Source organism: Cryptomeria japonica, unplaced genomic scaffold (assembly GCF_030272615.1).
Source record: "Cryptomeria japonica unplaced genomic scaffold, Sugi_1.0 HiC_scaffold_406, whole genome shotgun sequence".
NCBI classification, from domain to species: Eukaryota; Viridiplantae; Streptophyta; class Pinopsida; order Cupressales; family Cupressaceae; genus Cryptomeria; species Cryptomeria japonica.
Window position 1 is genome coordinate 56,359 of NW_026729227.1, and position 21,585 is coordinate 77,943.

Consider the following 21,585-nt stretch of genomic DNA (forward strand, 5'->3'; position numbering starts at 1 on the left):
TTGTTGTTTTGTTATTTGGTACCAAATGTTTTCAAAAATTTTAAACCATTCACCAAAGAATAGGTTTCCTTCTATAAGTTATGCCCGATCTTGTAATCCTTGAGAACCTAGCTATTATTGATCCTCTTTCTCTTCTTTGGGTGAGGATAATAGTAATGTTGTATTTGCTACCATGCACGTATACAATGAAGTCTTTTGAGAAGTTAGAATTTCTTAATAGAAAAATGTCTATGATTGTTTTCTTAATCACACCTTTATTCTCACAATTGTCCACTCAAACAAATATTTCTTAAACATGAATATAAAAGAAATTATTATTTTTATAATATTTTAAATATTTAATTAAAATATCTTTTAATATTAAAAAAAAAATCTCAAAAATATTAATTGTATTCTATAAATCTATAACATCCTTTATTTTGACACCATGTAAACATAATTTCTCTTTATAACCAGGTTTCAGCCTATAAAATAAAGAAAGCTCAAATATTACTTTTATTCTTTAAATATTTAACATCCCCTCTTTTCAATCCACATAAGCATAATTTCACTTAAAAATCGGTATTCTGCCCCTACGACCTTCGAATTAGATAAAAGAAATCCTGAAGGAGAAGAAAAGCATCTAAAGACAACACTTAGACTCAGTAATCAAAGTCTTCTGGTGATTAAAACATTAATTTAATATGGCGACTAGAACAATCCTCGTGGAAACAGAATCAGATCAGAAGTTTAATGTCTCGGTATTCTTTTTCAAAGGGGTTGACTTTGTTGTTTGCCAATTTCAAATCATTCTCTGTACATCATTAACGCGTGGTCGGCTTAACGCGTGGGGTACAGAGCCATTTAATATATGTGAATAAGTCAGTAACGTGTGGGGTACAGAGCCATTTAATATATGTGAATAAGTCAGTTCCGCGAGTTAGGGCATGGAAATTTTTAAAAATAATGAAATCTCGGTGGTATTACAGTATCTTTCTAGATGCAATTTCCGCGTGATTCATGTTGCGTGTAAAATTTGGTTATGTTCAATTATAAAAGCCCGTCAATCCTTACTCCACAATACATAGATTTGATTAGACATTCGACAGGCTTTCGATTGGGTTGCATAGATTTTTTCTCCTAAGAAAAAAGTCTCAGTTTGCAACAATGAGTTACTCTTACTCATTTCTTGCCTGCATTACTTTGGTGTCATGTTCGATTGCTGTTAATGGCCAGCTTACCTCAACATTTTACAGTACGTCGTGTCCCAATCTGTTGTCGACTGTTAAGTCTGCAGTGAAACAGGCCGTCGCTAACGAGAAACGGATGGGAGCATCCCTTCTGCGTCTTCATTTCCATGATTGCTTTGTTAACGTAAGAATTTCCAGCTTTTCGTTATGAACTTTGTAGTGTGCATTCATTATTTATTGCTCTCTGAACTATGTAAAAGTTACTCAATTTGGAAGCAAAAGTAATTACTACATTCTTGAGATTGTTTTAAAAAGTTTGATCTTTTTGAATCGTATATTTTATTCCAGTTATCTATAATCTTTTGAATTTTTTACTACTACATTTTCTTCTTAATTTTGTAACACTAGTTACTTTCCACTATTTTTATTCTTGTAATGTTTGTACACAAGATTTTCCCGACTATGAAGAATTACAATGATGTTTTTCAACACTTTAATTGTTAAAGTCATGCTGATATTGCAGGGCTGCGATGGGTCTATTCTGTTGGACGACTCGTCGACGTTAACAGGAGAAAAGACTGCATTGCCCAATGCTAATTCAGTCAGAGGTTTCAACGTGATAGACACCATTAAGACCAACGTGGAGGCTGTTTGCAGTGGTGTTGTGTCTTGCGCCGACATTTTGGCCATCGCTGCTCGTGATTCAGTTGTCGAAGTAATCCCTAATTCTTCTTATTGTAGTGAAAAATATGAAAGAGCTCGCATAAATTTCTATAGTTTGTTATACTAACTAATTAATTTTTACTTTTAGCTTGGAGGGCCAACATGGACGGTGCAGCTGGGAAGAAGAGACTCGTCAACTGCAAGCCTTAGTGGTGCAAATAGCAACATTCCTGCTCCCACATCAAACCTCAGTGCACTCATCTCATCCTTTAGCGCTCAGGGTCTTTCTACCAAGGACATGATTGCGCTTTCTGGTAACTTATTTGATATCGATCTCCTAATTGCTGTACGATATTTAATACCTAGAAGGTACAGCAGCTCATTTCTCTTTTCATATTCAGGTGGTCACACTATTGGTCAGGCTCGTTGCACTAATTTCAGGGCTCGCATCTACAACGAGACCAACATAGAATCTACATTCGCCACTTCATTGAAGTCAAACTGTCCAAGCAGCAGTGGGGATAACAACCGTTCACCGTTAGATCTTCAGACTCCCACGACATTTGACAACAACTACTACAAAAATCTGAGAAACCAGAAAGGACTTTTGCACTCCGATCAGCAGCTTTTTAATGGAGGTTCTGCTGATTCTCAGGTGACTACATATAGTACCAATCAGAACACATTCTTCACAGATTTCGCTGCTGCGATGGTGAAAATGGGAAACATCAGTCCTCTGACTGGCACCAATGGACAGATCCGAAAGAATTGTAGGAAGCCCAATTGATAGCTGTAGAAAACGCATTCTTCTGGTATCATAGGTTTATATTTGCTGTAGTAGTCATGATTCACTCTAATAAATTATGAGCGGGATCGTTGTCGATCACATAATAAATAATGTTCGTTCTTCAAAATTAATTCATACAGATTTGCTAGTGGTGAGAAATATTCAGATTGTACGTGAATCTCTATGGCTGGAGTACTTAAAATAGAATTCGAAAATAATGGTTAATACGATGATGAATTTCATTCTCAAAAAACTGAAATAACTATAGAATCGCATCGGAGACCATTAAATTCTTTTAGAAAATTAAAGTACAATATTTATGAATCTCTCTCTTTTTCTTTTTTTTTTTTCAATATATGAGAATGTAAACATTTATTCAGATTGTATTTAATTGATCTTTAATATCAAATGCATTAAAATTTTGAAGTCATTATGTCAAGGGTCAATCGGGAGAAAGTGTTCAAGAAAGATATAATTTATAGCAATTTAGGAAAGAAAAAATTATTTTTAAAATTATTAAAATAAATAACATTTAATTTTTTTATTTATTTTTTAACTGTATTAGTGTATAAGTAAAAAATTACATTAAGGAAGGTAGTCAAAAGACTATCAATAAGACTAAAAACAATAATCTAAACAAAACAACTAGACACTAAGCAATTAAACCAACTCAATAACAACTAGCTTTGAAATTGAAAGATGGGCTAATATCCACAACAATATTACATAACAACTCAAATACAACCAATCTAAAGTCCATAAGAAGGACCAAAATCTATCAAGACATTACAAAGATGAAGTAACAACTATAATAATAACTTGAACAAACTTTTAAGTCAACTAGAGAAAGTAAACTCTTTGGTATGGTGTTGGAGAGCTTGTGGCTTAATATTATCTAAATAATTTATGCACTTACAATGTTCCTTACTATCCCCTTGCAATTTAAATAAAATTGAAACAATTTGAAACATGATGTCATAATAAAACCTTCATTTTTTGCATCCTTGTGAACTAACTATTTTAAAAATAATTATAAAATCTTGTTCTTCCATATATTAAGTAAAATAAAATGTCTAACAAAATCAAGAATCACATGATTATGAATACCAGCACCTAAAACAACTTTTTTCCAACTCAAGGAATGATAAAAAATGGTAGGAACATGACTAAAAATAACATTCCTTTTTTTTGTTATAGAACAATCTGAGATTAAATGTTTTAATCTTTCATTCTACTGACAAAAGAGGTATTTGATAGATTGTAACGCATATTTCTGTCTATCCCTAATGGGTAACTTATAATGCAATTATTTTCATTCTAAAATTTGATCATTAGCTTCTACTTTAGATTTCCATATTTTCCCACTTAATCGCCCCCACTTCCTTGCTTGGAACCTACATCTCCATTTTTATTCAACTTCGGATTAAGTGATGAATGAAGAAGAAGACTCAAATTGATATTTCTTAATAGAAAGAAAGAAAAGTAATATTTAGATAACCATAGTCAATCTTTAGTAAACTTGCATTGTAAGTGGGTAGAAAGTTTCATAACAAGGTCCATCGACACTAATGAGTTTGCAAAAATAGGAAATCCTTTAGACATATTGTTTAATTTAAACTTAAACTTAATAAACTTATACTAAGTCCAATTAAATGAGCAATAATCTTGAACATCACCAAAATCATGAACCCCTTTCTTAAAATTATAATAACCATGCTTAGGGAAGGCAATTGCAAGAGGCTAACCTTGATATTGCACCTACCTATTCAACCAAGTATAACAATTTCCAGGCTGAGTTACCCATGTTGTAAGGACACATATTTCTAGCTTAAGCATCAATGAACAAGCTATCAAGCCTTCAAAATTGATAGAATACAAAATAAAGCTCTTAGCTAAAAGAAGGTGTAGGAAGAATCTTATATATCCATTCAACATTTTATTATTTCTCTTTAGCATTAGCAAGAAAAAATTGGTTATGAACTAATTTTTCCTATGGCTCTTCTCTAGAGATACCTCTAACTATCCAATTTGCAATTAAACCAAACCCTTATGTTTTAGGATCCAAGAGGCCCAACCCACCTTTAGCTTTTTTTAAAATATGTGATAATTCAATAAGCCAATATAAGCCAATAGTTCCTTGGAGAAACTATTTCAAATAATAATCCTTGCAAGAGGAAGGAAAATTATCTCTTAATTATCAAAGGGAGAGATAGATACACAAACTAACATTCTTCAGTCCAATAACAATCTAGTAGCACCTATTATGATATTAAATAAATTTTCAAAAACACTCTCTCATCTCTCAAATTTATATTGAAATGGGATAGTAATGCCACAAGTGATTTTTCAAAATAACATACCATCAAATGATGGTAAAATGTAAATTTCCACATCCAAAATGAAAACACAATTAAATAATATTAAATGTAAATCCCAATGATTTATGAAGAGAAAACTAACCTACATACCGATAATAGATGACATATTTGACTTGTAACTTTTCTATAATGACTTGTATCTCAAGGTGGGCATCCAAAATCAACACCTAACTCATGTGTGACTCACCAATAACAATAAAGAAGTCCCATCACTCAATTCTTATGCCAAAGGTAAGAAATTAATTTTAACTAGCTTTGTGACTACCACTACCAACTCTAACTCTTTGATGAATGGATACAATAGCTCATATCAAGATTCTGAGAGAATATAAATTATATATTAATTTCTTGTTATAACCTAGGCCTATCTAAGGACACTTTCCAAGAGTGTTGGAGACAAAATAATAATATATAAGTTGTCAAGGTAATTGGAAACTTAAGACTAATAGTTTTTAATTCATATAATATATTTCTCATAAGAAATCTAAGGTATATGAATATTAGTAATATCAAAATTTTAATATAACACTACAAATTTCAAACAATAGTTTAATGTTTGAATGCAAACAATTATTTTTATTAATTAATTAGAGAGGGTTTTATTATGTCTATCAACCTTGAAAATATTTTGATTAATAAAAACAGGGATAGGCCCAAACCTTTACATAACTACTAAACAAAACCTAGGCCTCATGAGGAATGCAAACTAGTATCAAAAAAAAAGAGAAAAAGAAAAAACCAACTAGCCACTCACCAAAGATACAAAAGGATGTTCTAATGGGTGGAGGTGTTACCCTCTTGCCAATCTTTACATGGTCCAATGACTTTATTAGAGATTTTTTTTTTTTTGTTAGAATCCTTAATAGAGGTTGAAGTACTAGAATCCAAAGTAGCTTTTACCACTAAGGTAGCGGACTCCATCATATCAAAGTGAGAGATTTCATGTTTCTTCCACTTTTGTTTCCTTTATTCAATTTCCTCCTAACTAGATTGTAAGGAGGTCTAATTCTTCCATGCCATCTCCTTGCTTAGTGTAGACATTTCCTCAATATTTTGCATCAAGATCTCCTAGCTCACCCTTGAAAATGTTAAAATGGTGAGAAAATTATAATTAAAGATCAAACCATAAATGCAATGTAATAGTAAAACCATAAAAAAGAATATTAATTTTCTTGCTATAGGTCTTACATTTGATAACGTTATATTTAAAAATCTTTAATTTCCTATGAAAACTAACCTATGGGAATAACTAACAACCAAATAGCATTTATTGATTAATCTAAATATTCTAAAACTAACTATTAATGTAATACCATCCAACATTTTCCCTTATTGCATTAATCTGAATAAAGGATGGAACATTGCAAGGGTTGATCACAATACCCCTTCTGAAGGCTTTGATAAAGCACCTACACAAATCCTCATCACTCACCTAATAAACACTAGGCTAACCTCATCAACAGATCTCATAATTGTAGAACCTACAACCATTTGTACAACATGAGAGAACATAAAGTGTACCCAACCTCCTTACACAATGAGACACCTTTTTTTTTCTAAAATTGCACGTCTCCTTTGAGTGTGTCTAATGCCTCCTCTAATGTTGCAGATGAAAGAAAAAATCTTCTCTTAGTGTCCACATCTCCTCTGTGTTAGTTAAATTTGTCCTCTTCTATACACAACACCAATAATATGTAAATACACTAAGTGCACCCACAAGAAAAACTAGCCTTCCCTTGCTCCTTGAAGGGACACAAATGATGTCAATTCCTCTCTTTTCTCCAGGGATGCTATTTATTAATAATTTTTATTCAAATACATTCTTTCCTTTTGCAATTGTTAAAATATCTCAATTTTTTCAATAATCTCCTCAAAATATTAGTGTAGGAAGCATTTTTGCATACCTTGTAACATTTCATTGTCCTATTATGAGAGTTGTTACTCTTTCATATGGGTGTAAGGATCCAACATGATATAGTTGAATTAATTATTTTCTCATGGGTTTAGCCCATGGATCTAAGAAAATATTTATGTTTCTTGGACCTCTTTGGCCCATATATTATAGTCATTGTATCAGTAATTTATGGCAATTTTCTTGAAAGCATATGCTACTAGAATGACTCCAAAAGTATATCTCAAGATCTCCACTAGAAGCATTGAACTATGTATATTATCCTAACTTTGTATTTCAGTTTAGTAAATTTAATGTACTTCTTAATCTAATATTTCCATAATTTTTTTCTAGGGAAAATATTGTGTTTTCTAAGATACAAAAGTTACTAAAAATAATTAATCTATAACTAATTAAACTATTTCTTTCATAGGGACAGTGTAGGATCTATGCTAGTTTCTTTTCAATACAAAGAATTATAAAATTTGTAAAACTAGCGAAGAATATGGTGTATTGATATTTAGATGATATAAATATTATTATTGTATGTGTACAAAGTTTGTAAAATATATAATTATGTTTCTTCTTATGTTTTTGGGATGGAAAATATTGAGGATTGTTATATTATGTGTCTAAGAATATAACATTAGAGAGACAACAAAGAAAAATTATGTGAACATCATCCATCTTTTTGGCTAGATTAGGTAATGCAAATATCTTGTGAAACTAATATATTAACTAATGGTTTGGTCTATGTTGGGATTACTTATATACCCCTCTATTATATTACAAGGAAAATGTCTCTCTATACATAAATTAAGTTGTAATAATATGCAATGAATAATATATTGATTATAATCTTGAACCTGTAGTAGATTTAGCTAAAAAATATTTCATGATGTTTTCTTACCTTAACAAATTATTCTATTTTACAATATATTAGATATTTTAAATTATTTTAAATTATCTTAAGTGATCTTTACTTTATATTAAGGATATTATTGTTATTTTGACATATTTTTAATCTTATCTGCAAATACTAGTAGAGAACACCATGATATTTTGAATTTCAAATGCACCTTTGCCATTTAGCTATTTGAAATGGGATAGTTTGTGGTTGAATAAGTGGTCAAAGTGAGGTGGTAAGTGGTTGATGAGGTGGTGACCCTCTTTTCTTCTCTAGAAAAATCACTAAGTAGACTAGCTTGTAGTTGAGGTGTGGATTCCTTCACCTATTTAAGATCTATTTAAATGGTAAAATGTTGAATTAAGACAATTGGGAAGATATCCAAAGAAAATTTAGCAAAAGGCTAATTTATAAATGGCTAAATTTGGTGGGTGACAAGATTTTTCTATTATTGTATTTTGCATAAGTCAAATTTGACATCTAACAAGTACTGTAGATGCCAAGAGATACATTTTTTAGCAGAGACCGCCTGAAAAACCAACATTGAGTCCCCTTCAATGACAATGTCTTTAATATTCAAAGAGATGGCAAGATCAAGACCAAAAGATAATGCCTAAAATTCTACTACATTATTAGAGCTCACACCAATATATTTTCTCAAAGCTATAATAATCTTAGAAGTATGATAAAAAATCACTACTCCAATTCCACATTTCCCCAGATTACCTTTAGAAGCCCCATCAAAATTTAATTTGAAGGAGAATTGGGGGGAAGGCCTCCATTTGGCCATCTTACGTTTGACAAGAGAAGATAATCCAGCTATTAAAGCCCCATGAGAAGGCATCACATGAAGTGAGCACCACTTCAAGGTTACCCAGTTATCCCAGTGAGAAAAAGACCTCAGATGATCCAAACTTTTATAGATGTAAGAAAGCACCACTTTAGAAATGGGGGATCGGATCTTTTCAATAACTTCTTCAAGTGAGGTTGATTTATGTTTAAAAATCTTGGCATTCCTTTCCAGCCAGATGCTCCAAACTACAAGAGAAGGTGCCACAATCCAAAGAGATGAATAAAAAGAGGATGAGTACAACAAGGGTCAAGCCATGAAATGCGACAAAGAAAAAAAATATGATCCATGGTTTCCATACAATATCCACATAAAACACAAGGGAAAACCACAATAATCCCAAGCCTATCCAGTCTCATCCTAGTGAGAACTCTATCTTGAATTGCCAACCAAGCAAAAGACCCTGCTTTAGGAAGGCAAGCTGAGTGCCAAAAAAGCTTAGCAGGTCAAGAGGAGGAGGACGAGGAAGTAAGAGACAAAGAATTATACCCCTCCTTTACTGAATAAGAACCTGAGACACTCTTAGTCCAAACCAAAGAATCCTCTTTATCTTGAAACACAAAGGATCTTTTCTAGAGCTCTGCCTCAAAAGCAACTCTAAGATCATTGTCAATGGGCAGAGGAGGAATATCCTTCCATCTGACTACTAAAAAGGGACCTACGTTAAACTTATATATATTAATTGAATTGAATATATTAATTTGTATATGACAAATAATGCTGGTAAGTAGATAGAGACCTTAAACTCTAATTAATTCTAGAAATCATTATAAAAAATCCATAAAATGAAATAACTCAAGAATAAATAATCAATTTTTTAAAATTCATTAAATCCAGATTTATTATGGATCATAGTACAGAAATAAGACAATGATAGGTAGTGCATTTCTTAGGTTAATAAATGCATCCACAATCTCGTTTGGAGCTAAAATTCAAGAGTGTTATCTCATGCATCACCTCTTAAATCAAGGAACTCATGTTTAACAATTTAATATGGACATCATTAGGGTTTCAGAAAATGTAGGAAGAGGACGTGGAGATTTTACAGTCATATAAAATAATCATTTATACATAATTCTCTTATTTATTTTTGGATTCGATTGTGTATACAATTTCATCATTTTAAAGAAAAATCAAACCCAGTGAGCAATGACAACGAAATAAAGGTACTATGACTGGTGCTGAGCGATTCTGAAGGGAAACAATCCATTTAGTTTCCAATTGCTCCAGGAAGTTGCATTCCACTTTTCGTCCATTTTAGGCGGAATGGCTGTAGTTTCCTATCACTATCATATTTGTCTTTATTTGTAGCTTTATCAGTATACTTTTTCACACTCTGGAGACGTCACCTGGTTATGCAACAGAGTCAAAACAAGTGAAAAAGCCTAATAAGACACCATAATTATCAGTACACACTTTAATTCTATAGACGCTCAACCAACGTGTAAACAGAAATGGGGGAAACCTGCCAACTAAATAAAAAGCCAATTATTGGTTTGAATACCATTTTCATAGTAAACCTGAAGACGATTAAGAAAATAGGCAGAAACAGCGTTGATTCAGCTCTACGACTTTCGGAAAACAAAACAATAGATAAAACAGAAAGAAATAGAATCACTGGCTATCTACTTCCAAGTTCCAACACGTAAATGTCGACATCAAATTAAAAATTTTATGTAACGTTGAGTACGATATTCTATTAGTTGCATTTAGACCTAATCTTCGGATTTTGATATAGGTGACGTATTTGAGTGCATTGACTATAAGATGCACCTAATATACAGTTGCAATTGACCCTATACGTTAGATCGTCGTGCCTCTTAAGGAATGAAAGACTCGATACGCGGAGATGTTTTCATGAACAAGACGAAGGATAATACAACTTTTCGTTGGGATCGCCTTACTATGGTTTGTCTTTAGCATAGGATTCACGCTTTCTTTTTGGCTCCTTTCATACCTTTTCTTTAAGGAATTTTTGAGAGTTTATGTGCAGTTTTCTGTTCATCTGGTCCTTACATTCAACAGGTTTAGGGATTCATTAAGATTTCGTGGAGTGGTAAGAATGACTTTTAAGCGCATATAAACGTGTTTTCAAATGTTTAGTGAAGTGATTATCTATAGTTCGATGTTAGAAAGGTGTTAAGTTTACATATAGGAAGAATTGTAGTTAAAATTTTATTGTATTTAATCTTTTGTAAATAATATTTATTATTTTGGTTTAAGTTTTAGGATTTCTACAACATTAAGTTCTTTGAGTTAGGGACATTTTGAATGAATTTTTCTTGTTTACCTTTTATAATCATTGAGAAGTTGACATATTGTTTAAATATTCTAATTATTGGTTTATGAGGAACATGTAGTGATTGCTTTCCCACTAGACTCAAGATTTTAAAGTTTTGATACAAGTGTCCCTTAAAATCTTAATTTAAACTGCACTCTGACGACTCCATATTCTAAATGGGCTACATTATCATACAACTTTTAAAGAGGTGGACCCTATGGACTAGGATTCATCCCACATACCACCTATATCAAGAAGAATTTCAGCATCAAATATATTTGAACAATCAACTAAAATAGTAGACCCACAATAAAAAATTATGTGAGAAGGCAAGGATTTCTATGAGACATACCTACCTAAAGATAAAGGAATAAAAAGAAAATTATTAAATGAGAACACTTATAAGAAAAAAGAACAATCTTTGAACTTATCAACACAACACCACAAGAAAGCCAAATCAATTATATTCAACATGGATCCATAAGTAAAAGTTTTAGTTTTCAACAAAGATACCATAGAAGTCGCGTAATATATATTTGGAATCATTATGGTAGAGGAAAGAAACCATAATAGGCTAGAAATTGATTTTGAAATTGTCGATAATTTGTAGAATGGTACATGAAATTAACCAATATAGAAAACATGTTCTTGACATGATAAAAGAATGGTAAAAATTAAAGAGGATATTTGAAAAAAAGTTAAGTCCCTAGAAATACTATTAAAAGTGTAGTTGGAATGAAAGACATGATATAAGAAGAAGTATATAACCTAGTAAGTATTATGATAATATATTCAAACAAGTTTATATAAGAATATCATTGCCATTGAGAGAGAAATACAAAAAATGAATGGTTTATATAGAGATTACAACCAAAAATTAGGAGATCACTAGATGGGAGATTATTTAACACTTATTTAGAAGTGGTAAACATTAGCTTACTATATTTAGGCTCTGTTAGGACTGTTTTTTGAGTTTCTTAAGGTTTGCATTTTGTTGTGCTTTGGCCTTAGAATGATGTTATTTGAATCATTTCTTTTTTTATCAGTGACTTGTTTTCCTAGTTACCTTTTGCTTAAGTTTGTCCCTCAAGGGTTTAATATTCTTCAAGACCAGTCCTATGTCCTAGCTCTTCTTTTTCAGCTAGTAATTCCAATATTCAAAATCCTTATAAGTTATTTTCCTCTTGTTTTAATGAGCCTTAGGTTTTTGGCCCCTTCTACATGACATCCTAGGGACATAACTTAACATATTGCCTTGAGCTGTTTTTGTGTGGGTCCTAGTCTTTAAAGCCCTCGGTATGCATTGAGATGTTCTATATGCCTTATTGAGCTTCCAAGTGCTATTTGATGTGGCAGCTTTGCAATGTTCCAAAAGGGAGCTCTGGACTCGATGAGACCTTTTCTTCTATTCTACCGAGTCTTGAGTGGTTTTATTTCTACAAGATTTCAAAATATTTGCAACTTGGATGCTTAGTGAATTGTTTTTTATCTCTCGAGAGTACCGAGTTATGCCATGGGGTGTAAGTGATTGTGTACTCAGAGCTCAGTGACTTCCTTATTCATGGTTTGGCAAGTGTCTGAGGAGAATGGTTTAAAATTGATCTTTTAAAGTAACTCAACACTTGTTGAGAGGCTTTCCTTCTCCTGGATGACTCTCCGAGTAAGTGAAGACAAAATGATTTCTTAGTAGATAAAAAGGATCCATCATGCTAGGGTGGCCTAATGGATTTCAACGAGCATTCAAGGAGTACAAGTAAGGCTAGTGATAAGGATATTGAAGGTTAGAAACGATCCCCTGAGGCAGGAAGATTCAAATTTCATTGGTGGTCGTCGATGGTTTTTTATCAAAGGTTCAGATTCAAACTTATGTAATGCCCATTTATGCCATCAAAGTTCACATGAATAACATTAATGAAAGAAAAGATTGAATATTAAAGGCAGCTATTTTACTGATTCATTTTCAAAGTCCAAAGCACAATTTGAAGCAAAAAGGAGAAAAAGATAGGGTTCCTGTGAAGAAATTCGACTACCTCCAAATCTTTTAGTTAGAACCCTAGGTTAGGATATCTATAAAATTTGAGAGAGATATTCTTTTAGAATTCACAAGATTTCCACTTCTTCCACGATTTCACAATCAGACGATCCAAAGGCAAAAGGGTCAAAAAAGGAAAATAATCTTCATGATGATTTAATTGTCTTATTGCCTAGATCCTCGTAGAGGCTGAGAGTTGGTGATTGTGCCTCTAAATTTTTGAACAAACAGAAAAAATTTAGAGGAAGATATTTCAAGGTTAGGGGACACCATATCTTTAAGTTTTTCCTATTGAAATCAGAACAAGAGATCACAGAATGTAACCCTTGGAGAGTAGGGATCACAAGACTATTTGTCCCAAATGTGTTTGTCAACTTAGATCTAATTAAAGCCCTGACCAATTGTTATATAACCCTGTTGGTAAGTTTACTAGCTTTATGAATGGAAGCTTATTAGAAATCAATAGGGACAAGATAATGGAAGTCTTTGACATGTAAGATTGTAGGGACTATACGATGAGGATTGATCTAGTAGGGTTGAAAGTAGAATATGAAGCCACTGAAAGGTTTAACATAAGAAAATGGTTACCTATTCACAGGTTTGGATATAGAGGTAACCTACAACAATTTGTCAAAATAGAAAAGTCTCCCTATAAGGTAGATTTGTTTCATATATATTTTGAGATGACATACTATTGAATATAGAAAGTGCTAGGGTATGAAGGAGGTCCTATGATACCTAAGGAGATAATGTTATTCACTTGTGATGCTCAAAGTGAAACTGGCTACAAAACATATGATTACACCTAGTTTGTTGCAAACAACATCCATAATGAATTGGTTAAGATTGAACAAGGTGAAAACACTATACCTTTAAGTGGTATTCATTTTTCATGCAAATGATGTTATAACAAGGACAAAAACATAATGTGTGGGCATCTAAGCTTCATGTAAATGTTCTTGACTCCAATTTCATTAAAAAGCCAATTGAATTATGGACTTTGATTCGAGATTATGGATATGAATACTCTCAAGCCCTCATATCTTAGCAACACTTTTTAAAAAGTATTTATGTTGCATGTAGTGTAGAGTTCCTGAGGATGGAAAAACAATAAATGAATTTCTTGAGGCCAAAGGGAAAGGAGCAGGAACTCAAAGTCTGTATTGACCATAATTGGTCAGAATAGTATATGACCAAGGATTACAAATATGTTAGGGTTTATAGATTCCGTGGGAAGCCCCATTATTTCTTTTTATTGTGACAAATAGGTTGCTTGCTCCACAAATAGTTTGGCATATGTTTGAAGCTTCTTCCCCTTTTAGGGTTCAGGCCAAGGGGTCTTTCATTCTTGTAAATTTGGATATTGGTGACTACATGATAAACCCTACAAAAGGCTATGACCAAGTTGTTAAACTGCTAAAATATTTCCTCTTGCTAGTTGGATTAACATGAAGACAATTTGACTTAGAGGGGTATTATTCTTCTTCTAAGAGGACAATTACACTAGGAAAATGTGACCATGGGTTTTTGTTGTGTGAGGACTTAATGAGGAATTGCTAGTCTTATGAAGAAGTGCAGGCAAGAAGGTCTACCCATTTCAAAGTGCAAAAGATTGAAAAAAGGAGAAGTCTAGAGAATCCATCCTATCAAGGCATATTTCCAGAAGAATTCGATAAAGTCAAGAAAATGGAGCTATTCATTCAAAATTCCCCTTGCTATTTTGACCAACTTGTCCACTTCTCCACCTCTAACCCCAAGCCCATCAATATTATAGTAGGAGGACTTGTGGTAGCCCCACCATTAGAACAAATGTCTTTGACGTCATCCTCTAATGTTGTAATGTTACAAGGAGTTGATGAAAGGGAAGATCAAGAAGAAGAAGAAGAGGTGGAACAAGAAGTGAGGATGTAACTTTACATACCCCCTAGTGAGAAAAATGATGATATTATTGAAATAAGTAACTATTTGATTGAGGATGTAAGAAGAAAATCCTCTGAATATTTTTTATCTGATGATGGATTTATACATTCTAAGGAATTCAAATTAATCTTATACAAATTAAAAGGAGTAGATTTAATCAGCAACAATTTGATATCCCCAATGAACAATGTGAAGAGTATAACAATAAATTCTATGAAGGTGTAAAAAAAGAGTTCAATAACATGACATCTGAGAAGGGGAGAGAATTGTTAAAATAAGTTGGTTTCTTGATCATTCCAAGGATGGACATCTCATCTTGCATTGTTTTTGACAACTTGAGAAGAAACTGACGGTTTGATTGCCATCTCATAGCTGAAGGACTTGACAAGTTATGTTTTGGATTATAGTTGAAGCCTTTAGATTAAACTCTATCAGTGTGGTGCTTATATCCAGAGGCAAGAGACAGACAATGATTACTAACCCACAACAAATCTTGGGGTAGATTATGGTTTACAAACTCGAAGTTGTTTCAACTACTTAGGTAGCAGAATTAAAGGTAAACACAATTCTCTTCAACAAAGAAAAATTTGAAGAGTAGGAGGATATTATTGTGCAACTTATGACTCAGAAAAAGGATTTGAGAGAGGCATTGAGAATGACTTTAGGAAAGGGTCTTTTGTTGGAAGAAGGGGCAAAAACTTCAAAGATGCAAACATATGTTATTCTTGAAAGGAACATGAGAGAAAAATCAGAAAGATATCTATCCAAGGTCAAAGTTGTTAGGTTTAGGATGGATCAAAATGTGGTTAAGGCTAAATTTGAGCAAATGCTACCTCATTTTCAGATCCTAAGGGCTAGACATCAAGAGATTGTTCAAGTCATCCAAAGATAATGAGAAGTAGAGATTCATCTGAAGCTTGTGATGAAATATTTTTCCAAAAATAAAAAATTAATCTGTTTCCTACACAAGCTTTCCAAGACTATAGAAGATGAAGAAAAGGGACCATGGGAAAATATGTTGAGTGAATTAGAAAATACAATGTCTAAAGTTGATGCATGACTAGTTAAGCATCATAAATATCATGGGCAAGTAGAAAAATATTTATGTAGGTTCAATCAATTGCAAGATACTCCTCCTCCATCATTCATAAAGGACATCAAGTAATATAAAAAAAAGCAAGAAAGGAGAATGGGGATTGGAATTTTTTTTCTACATAATATAATTGTCAAAGTCATAGATGATGTAGATAAATTAGAAGAAAATATACAGAGGCAACTAGATGGCTTGTATGAGATCGATCATAGCATTATAATTTTGAATAGATTAAATGCTTCTATAGTGAGTCAAGCATATAATACTCATCTTGATGCCTAGTGTCAATTTTTTTTCTAAAAGAGAAGTAAAGAGTGAAATGAGGGGATATTTCAGTGCCTTGGCCATTTTCTACCAAAGATATTTTCTTTATTTACATCTCATCTCTACCATAGCCTGCAATGCCATATCAATATCATATTGTTCTCTTCTCCAAATCAACAAAAAGATTAGCAACTGAGGAAGTGGTTCAAGAAAAATCATTGTTAGTCGTGAATTGTTTCTATTTTCTTTTATACTTCTCGTATCACGTGATGTCCTTGGTATATTCATTTGTTTTAAATTGGAATCTTGATATGTGAAAAATTGACTTGAATATTTGTTACTCCCTTATTTCTATAAGATGGAATTCAAGGTCATTTGCAAGGGGTTTTGAAATGTTTTGTATTGACATAATGATTAAATAGAATGTTCTTCATATATTGAGTTTGATAGAGTCTAGTTCTAGTGAATTATACTATTGCAGGCACACAAAATTAATGAAAATATTACCATAGATTATCTCCCATTTTATTTTCCTTTTGTTATGTGATTTTATTTATTAAGGATAAATGAAATTGTCTTTATGAATTTTTTCATAAATATGTGATGCATTAATTGGGTTTTCTTCAAGGAGGAAATTAAATATTGATTATGAATTACAGTAGCTTTGGGAGGATTGGGTGATTTGATAATTTTGATTCCTGTATATGGAAATGAGATGCATTTGTAAGGCATGTGTATCCAGAATCATACCTACAACTTGTGTCAAATCTATTAGATATGTGACTTTGTTCCAATAGATAATGCACTGGTCTTGTAATATACATTTTCAGTAACCAGTTCTAAATCAAAGTAGTTTTTCAATAAGTGAGTGTTTTAATGGATGGTTTTACTATCAAAGATGAATTTTATGATCCAAACACAAAATGGAGCCTATTCTGAAAAAAAAATCACATATGTTCTGGGTAGTTTTGCTGAGAGTCATTTGTTTACAATAAATACTCATCATCATTTGTTCTTGATCTAACATTATTGCTAAGTTTCATTTGCCTAGGTCTTATAGAGCCTGAAGAGTAGAAAAATTACATACCTTATTGGTAATTCTTATTAATTGGCTAATTGTTTCAATTTTTTGTTGATAGATGAAGGCTAATTCTTAGGAATACTGAAGAAACATTTGGAGGAAAAACCCAAAAAAGTGACTTTGCTAGGGAGTGTGTCATAAGAATGGTAGTGTACAAGACTACCTGAACTAGTCCTAGAACTAGAAGAATGTAGTTCCCTGTTAAAATACTTCAAAGCAAGATGCACGAGAGAAGATCTTTACATCAAGGGCATCCCAGTTCACCTCTAGGAGGAGGCAACCAATGCTGGTTGCCTAAAGGCAATAGAGGTAGGCATACTTCTTCCTCAAGTAACTTTCCCTTAGTGGCTTTAAATATAGATACGGTTGATGTTGATCAAATTTTCTTTAATCCATTAATGTATGGTCATCAAAGGTCATATGCTAATGAGTAGTCCCATAGATCTCATAAATACTATTTTGAAATTTCTAAAAGAATTGGGTATTATTACTACAATAGTGATGGGGATCAAGTTTATTATGATTAATAGGGGGGTATCTATATCACATCCTATAGTAAACCTCCTAAAGGGTAATTTAAGGGTCAAGATAAGAAGGAAGGATAAGGTGAGGGAACTAAATGATAGATTGGAACAAATGACCAAAGAGTTCTAGACAGAACTTAATGAAGAGACACACAAAGGCCAATTAAGAAAGGAATTAGGAGAAAACAAGAAAGAGGAAGATCTCTTTGTTGGGATGTTTATAAATAATACCACAGATCCACTTGTATCATCCATGCCTTTGGTGAATGTCTTGACACCCTAGGATAAGGGAAAAGAAATTCCAAATAATGCAAATGTGTGTTGAACTTCAAAAGTGAATACCAGAGAACTCAATGACCAAGAGTTGAGGGAGGATGTTGAGAAGTTAGAATTATATTATACTAGACAAGAAATGTTGATAAGAAAAGTTGAATTGCATAGAAGATTGTAATATCTAGATAGTCTATCACATAAGGGTATTAAGACTTCACAGTTGCCTAGTGTTCCAAAACTATTCTATTTAATGTCAGTGGTCCTCTATTGTTGATCTCTTAACTTGTGGTGAAAGTATGTAGCCTTAAAATATGACTCATGTGACCACATGTATATCTAGCCCTATTGTGTGTTATCCTGTTAGTATACCCATTGTTTCTATACCCTCAATTCAATTAATATCTCAGATGGGTAATCAAAATCCTTTGGCAACGAGGCATAATCATCCAATTGTCAATCCTATAGTTGTTGCAAGTGCAATGAATTCCTCAGTTCCTCAAATACCCTAACCCCTAATACCTCAGTAAATGAATATGTAATAAAATCAACTCTACCAGTAGTTGTTACAACAAAAACAACAATATTAATAGATATTGTAGTAATTTCAAAATCTATAGGTTCAATAGCAGAATGCACCTGTTAATCTGCAAGATCCTAATGGTATTGCAAATCCCTAGGTCATGGTTCCAAAACCAAATGCTGCTACTGTACCATAAAATATCCTAGATCTTGAACCTTATGTTGCTCCAAATATAAGGGAGGATTTCTTCGCTATACCCACAGTCCATATGGATAGATATAAGCAACTTGATTTTACTGGTATTCCTAGATATCCAAATCTAATCAATAATGATATAAGGTAGGAGTTGCCAAAGCTTTCAGGAAGTACTGGGTTATTGGTAGATGATCATATAAAAGCCTTCATGAATGTCATGGATAACATTGAATTTAAACATGAAGATGTATTAATGATTTTTTTATGCATTCATTAACAAATGATGCAAGAGACAAGTATAGGATTCTCTCAAGTGCACACATCAGTAGTTGGAAGGACTTTGAAAGAGTCTTTAGAGAGAAATATGGAGACCATATTGATGCAAGATTTAACCGAGGAGAAATAACAATAATTCAAAAGTATTAGAATTAGATGGTGACATAATTCAAAGCAAGATTTGTTAGAAAATTGAATAAGATACCACATCATTTGAGGCCAAATGATCAAATGTGTTTGATCTTTTATATGAAGGAATATGAATTTGTTTTGGTATGAGACAAGGTCAAGAGAACACCCTACTCTCAAAGATGATTTTAAAACAACACTTAACATTGAGAACAACAAAAATTTGGTTGGGAAAGTTGGTAAAAGGGATGAAGTAAAGATCCTTCAGAATCCAAATGGACACCACAGTAAGCAATTGAAGGAAGAAGAAAATTTTGACAAGGTCATGAGTGTATTGAAAGATATGAGTTATAAAGCTATGAGAAATGAAAAGGGGTTGTCTAATGAGAAGGCAAGTTTCCAAAAGGGTGACATACCAAGACTTCATGAAATTCCATAAAATACTAATTGGCATGATGACAAACCAATATAGAACATCAATAATAAAAAAAGGTACCTCAAATAAGGATACTCCTAATCCTTTAAAGAGGTTGAGTGCAAATATGCTAGATGAGACTCCTTGGTGTTGTGCGCGTGACCTTTATCATTCCCTTGTTCAATGTAGTGTTGCTTTAGCATACAACACACTGATGAAACTTGTGATCAACAATGTGATGATCAACAAACTATAAATATGCTTTCTTGAGGTCTAGATGTACTTTTACATGAGTATGATTAATCAGATGATGAGGCACCTGATAATGATTTAGATAATAAGAGACAATATCATGTTGTTATAGAACAACAAGTATTATCCGATATAGAAAACAATCTGGTAGGAGAGATTGTGGTAAAAAATTATGACCATGTACCTGAAAGGATCAATTTAAGAAGACCTTCTAAAGAAAATAATAAAGCACTGATGGTTGCAGTAGTAGCTCAAGCTATGAGTGACTATCAATAAAAGAACAAAAAATATTAATGTTTATCAAGGTCAGCCATACATTATGTTTGTGGAAGAGTCCTAGGATAAAACAAAGTTGGTGGATCAAAATCTTGAAGAAAAATAGAAGACTCATATGGATCCAAAGAATTATTATTCTGATTTGAAAGAGATCAGTAAGAGAGACAAAGAAAAGAGAAAAGTCCAGGAAACAAATGCCATGAAATACAACACCTCTAAATTGAAAAGAAGAAAAGTGTTCTAAGTGAAGCAAAAAAAATTGATCCTCGGCCTATTCATAGTGTTCATTCATTTGATATTGCACAAACTTTGTCTCAAATAAAGGTGTCAATTTTCTTGTTAGAAATGATGAAATTTGAGGAATATAGCGGTAGTAATTTGTATCTTTAATTTTAAATGTGTCTAGCTATTTTGCTAAGTCAAACCCATTAGTATCTACACAAGGAAAAACAAATAGGCAAATGAATGTTACTCATGCTGAGAAAATGAAGACACGTGAAGTCTATTTGGGTCAACTATTACTAAATGACCATCCCAAATTGATCCTTTCTACTTAACCTTATTGATTAATAATAATTTGTTAAGAAATTGTATGATAGACTCAAGAGCAATAGTTAATATAATTCCAACAAAAGTCATGAAAGAGATCGGATTAAAAGTGGATACCTCATACGAGAAGTGTTTTGAAATGGACAATAGGTCAATCCCAGTCATAGATGTTATAAAAGGTCTAGAATTAAAACTAGCGTCATGCCATGAAGTTGCATACATAATGGATGTAATTATAGAAGATATTGCTCCACACTATGGCATGTTATTGTCAAGAGAATGGGCTACTAGTATGGGTGGAAATGTATAGCTAGAATTGTGCTACACAACTATTTTAGGGGGTAGACAATATATTAGGGTTCATAAAGAAAAAAGATCTAAACAAGTTGTGGAGGAAGTAGATATTGATCAATAGGTATGCTTTTGTGATATTAACATTGACAATTTCAGAGTTGAATAAGTGGAGCCAATGTTGCAAAATACTGACCCTATGATTGATGAGGTTATTAGCACCTAGAGCAGACTATGGAAAATGTTCTTTGATGGTGCCTACAGTAGAGAAAGGTCTAGAGTTGGTGTGGTTTTCATTGCACCAAATGAGTAAACTTTTAAATATTCTTTCATGTTGTCATTTGAGTGTACTAATAACACTGGGAAGTATGAAGCACTACTACTTGGTCTTAGTATAGCTGTGAAACATGGTATAAAGATGTTGGTTATCAATTTAATGACTCAGAGTTAGTTGTCATCCAAATATTCTTCTAAGAATAAGAGGTTGAAACAATATAAGTTTGCAATTTGGGATACCATCAATATTTTTGATGCATTTGCAATCGGATGGGTGGAGAGGTCAAAAATAT

General features: G+C 32.6%; 1 protein-coding gene and 1 pseudogene across 1 annotated transcript; both read left to right on the forward strand.

The window, feature by feature from the left end:
* The first annotated feature begins 1,063 nt into the window (after positions 1-1,063).
* Positions 1,064-2,859, forward strand: LOC131045705 (peroxidase P7-like). The gene is made up of 4 exons (XM_057979299.1): positions 1,064-1,353; positions 1,693-1,884; positions 1,981-2,146; positions 2,234-2,859. Exons 1-4 carry the CDS (start codon positions 1,147-1,149, stop codon positions 2,617-2,619), a joined length of 951 nt encoding a protein of 316 aa, XP_057835282.1. The 5' UTR covers positions 1,064-1,146; the 3' UTR covers positions 2,620-2,859.
* Positions 2,860-10,472: 7,613 nt separating this feature from the next.
* The window catches only part of LOC131045679 (peroxidase P7-like), a 31,787-nt pseudogene continuing 20,674 nt past the window's right edge, over positions 10,473-21,585 (forward strand).

What these genes read in the sequence shown, in the direction of transcription:
- LOC131045705 (XM_057979299.1), top strand. Translation starts at nt 1,147, where the DNA reads ATGAGTTACTCTTACTCATTTCTTGCCTGCATTACTTTGGTGTCATGT. An exon ending in TCCATGATTGCTTTGTTAAC is followed by an intron (nt 1,354 to 1,692) that starts GTAAGAATTTCC and finishes CTGATATTGCAG; the next exon opens with GGCTGCGATGGGTCTATTCT. An exon ending in GGACATGATTGCGCTTTCTG is followed by an intron (nt 2,147 to 2,233) that starts GTAACTTATTTG and finishes TTTCATATTCAG; the next exon opens with GTGGTCACACTATTGGTCAG.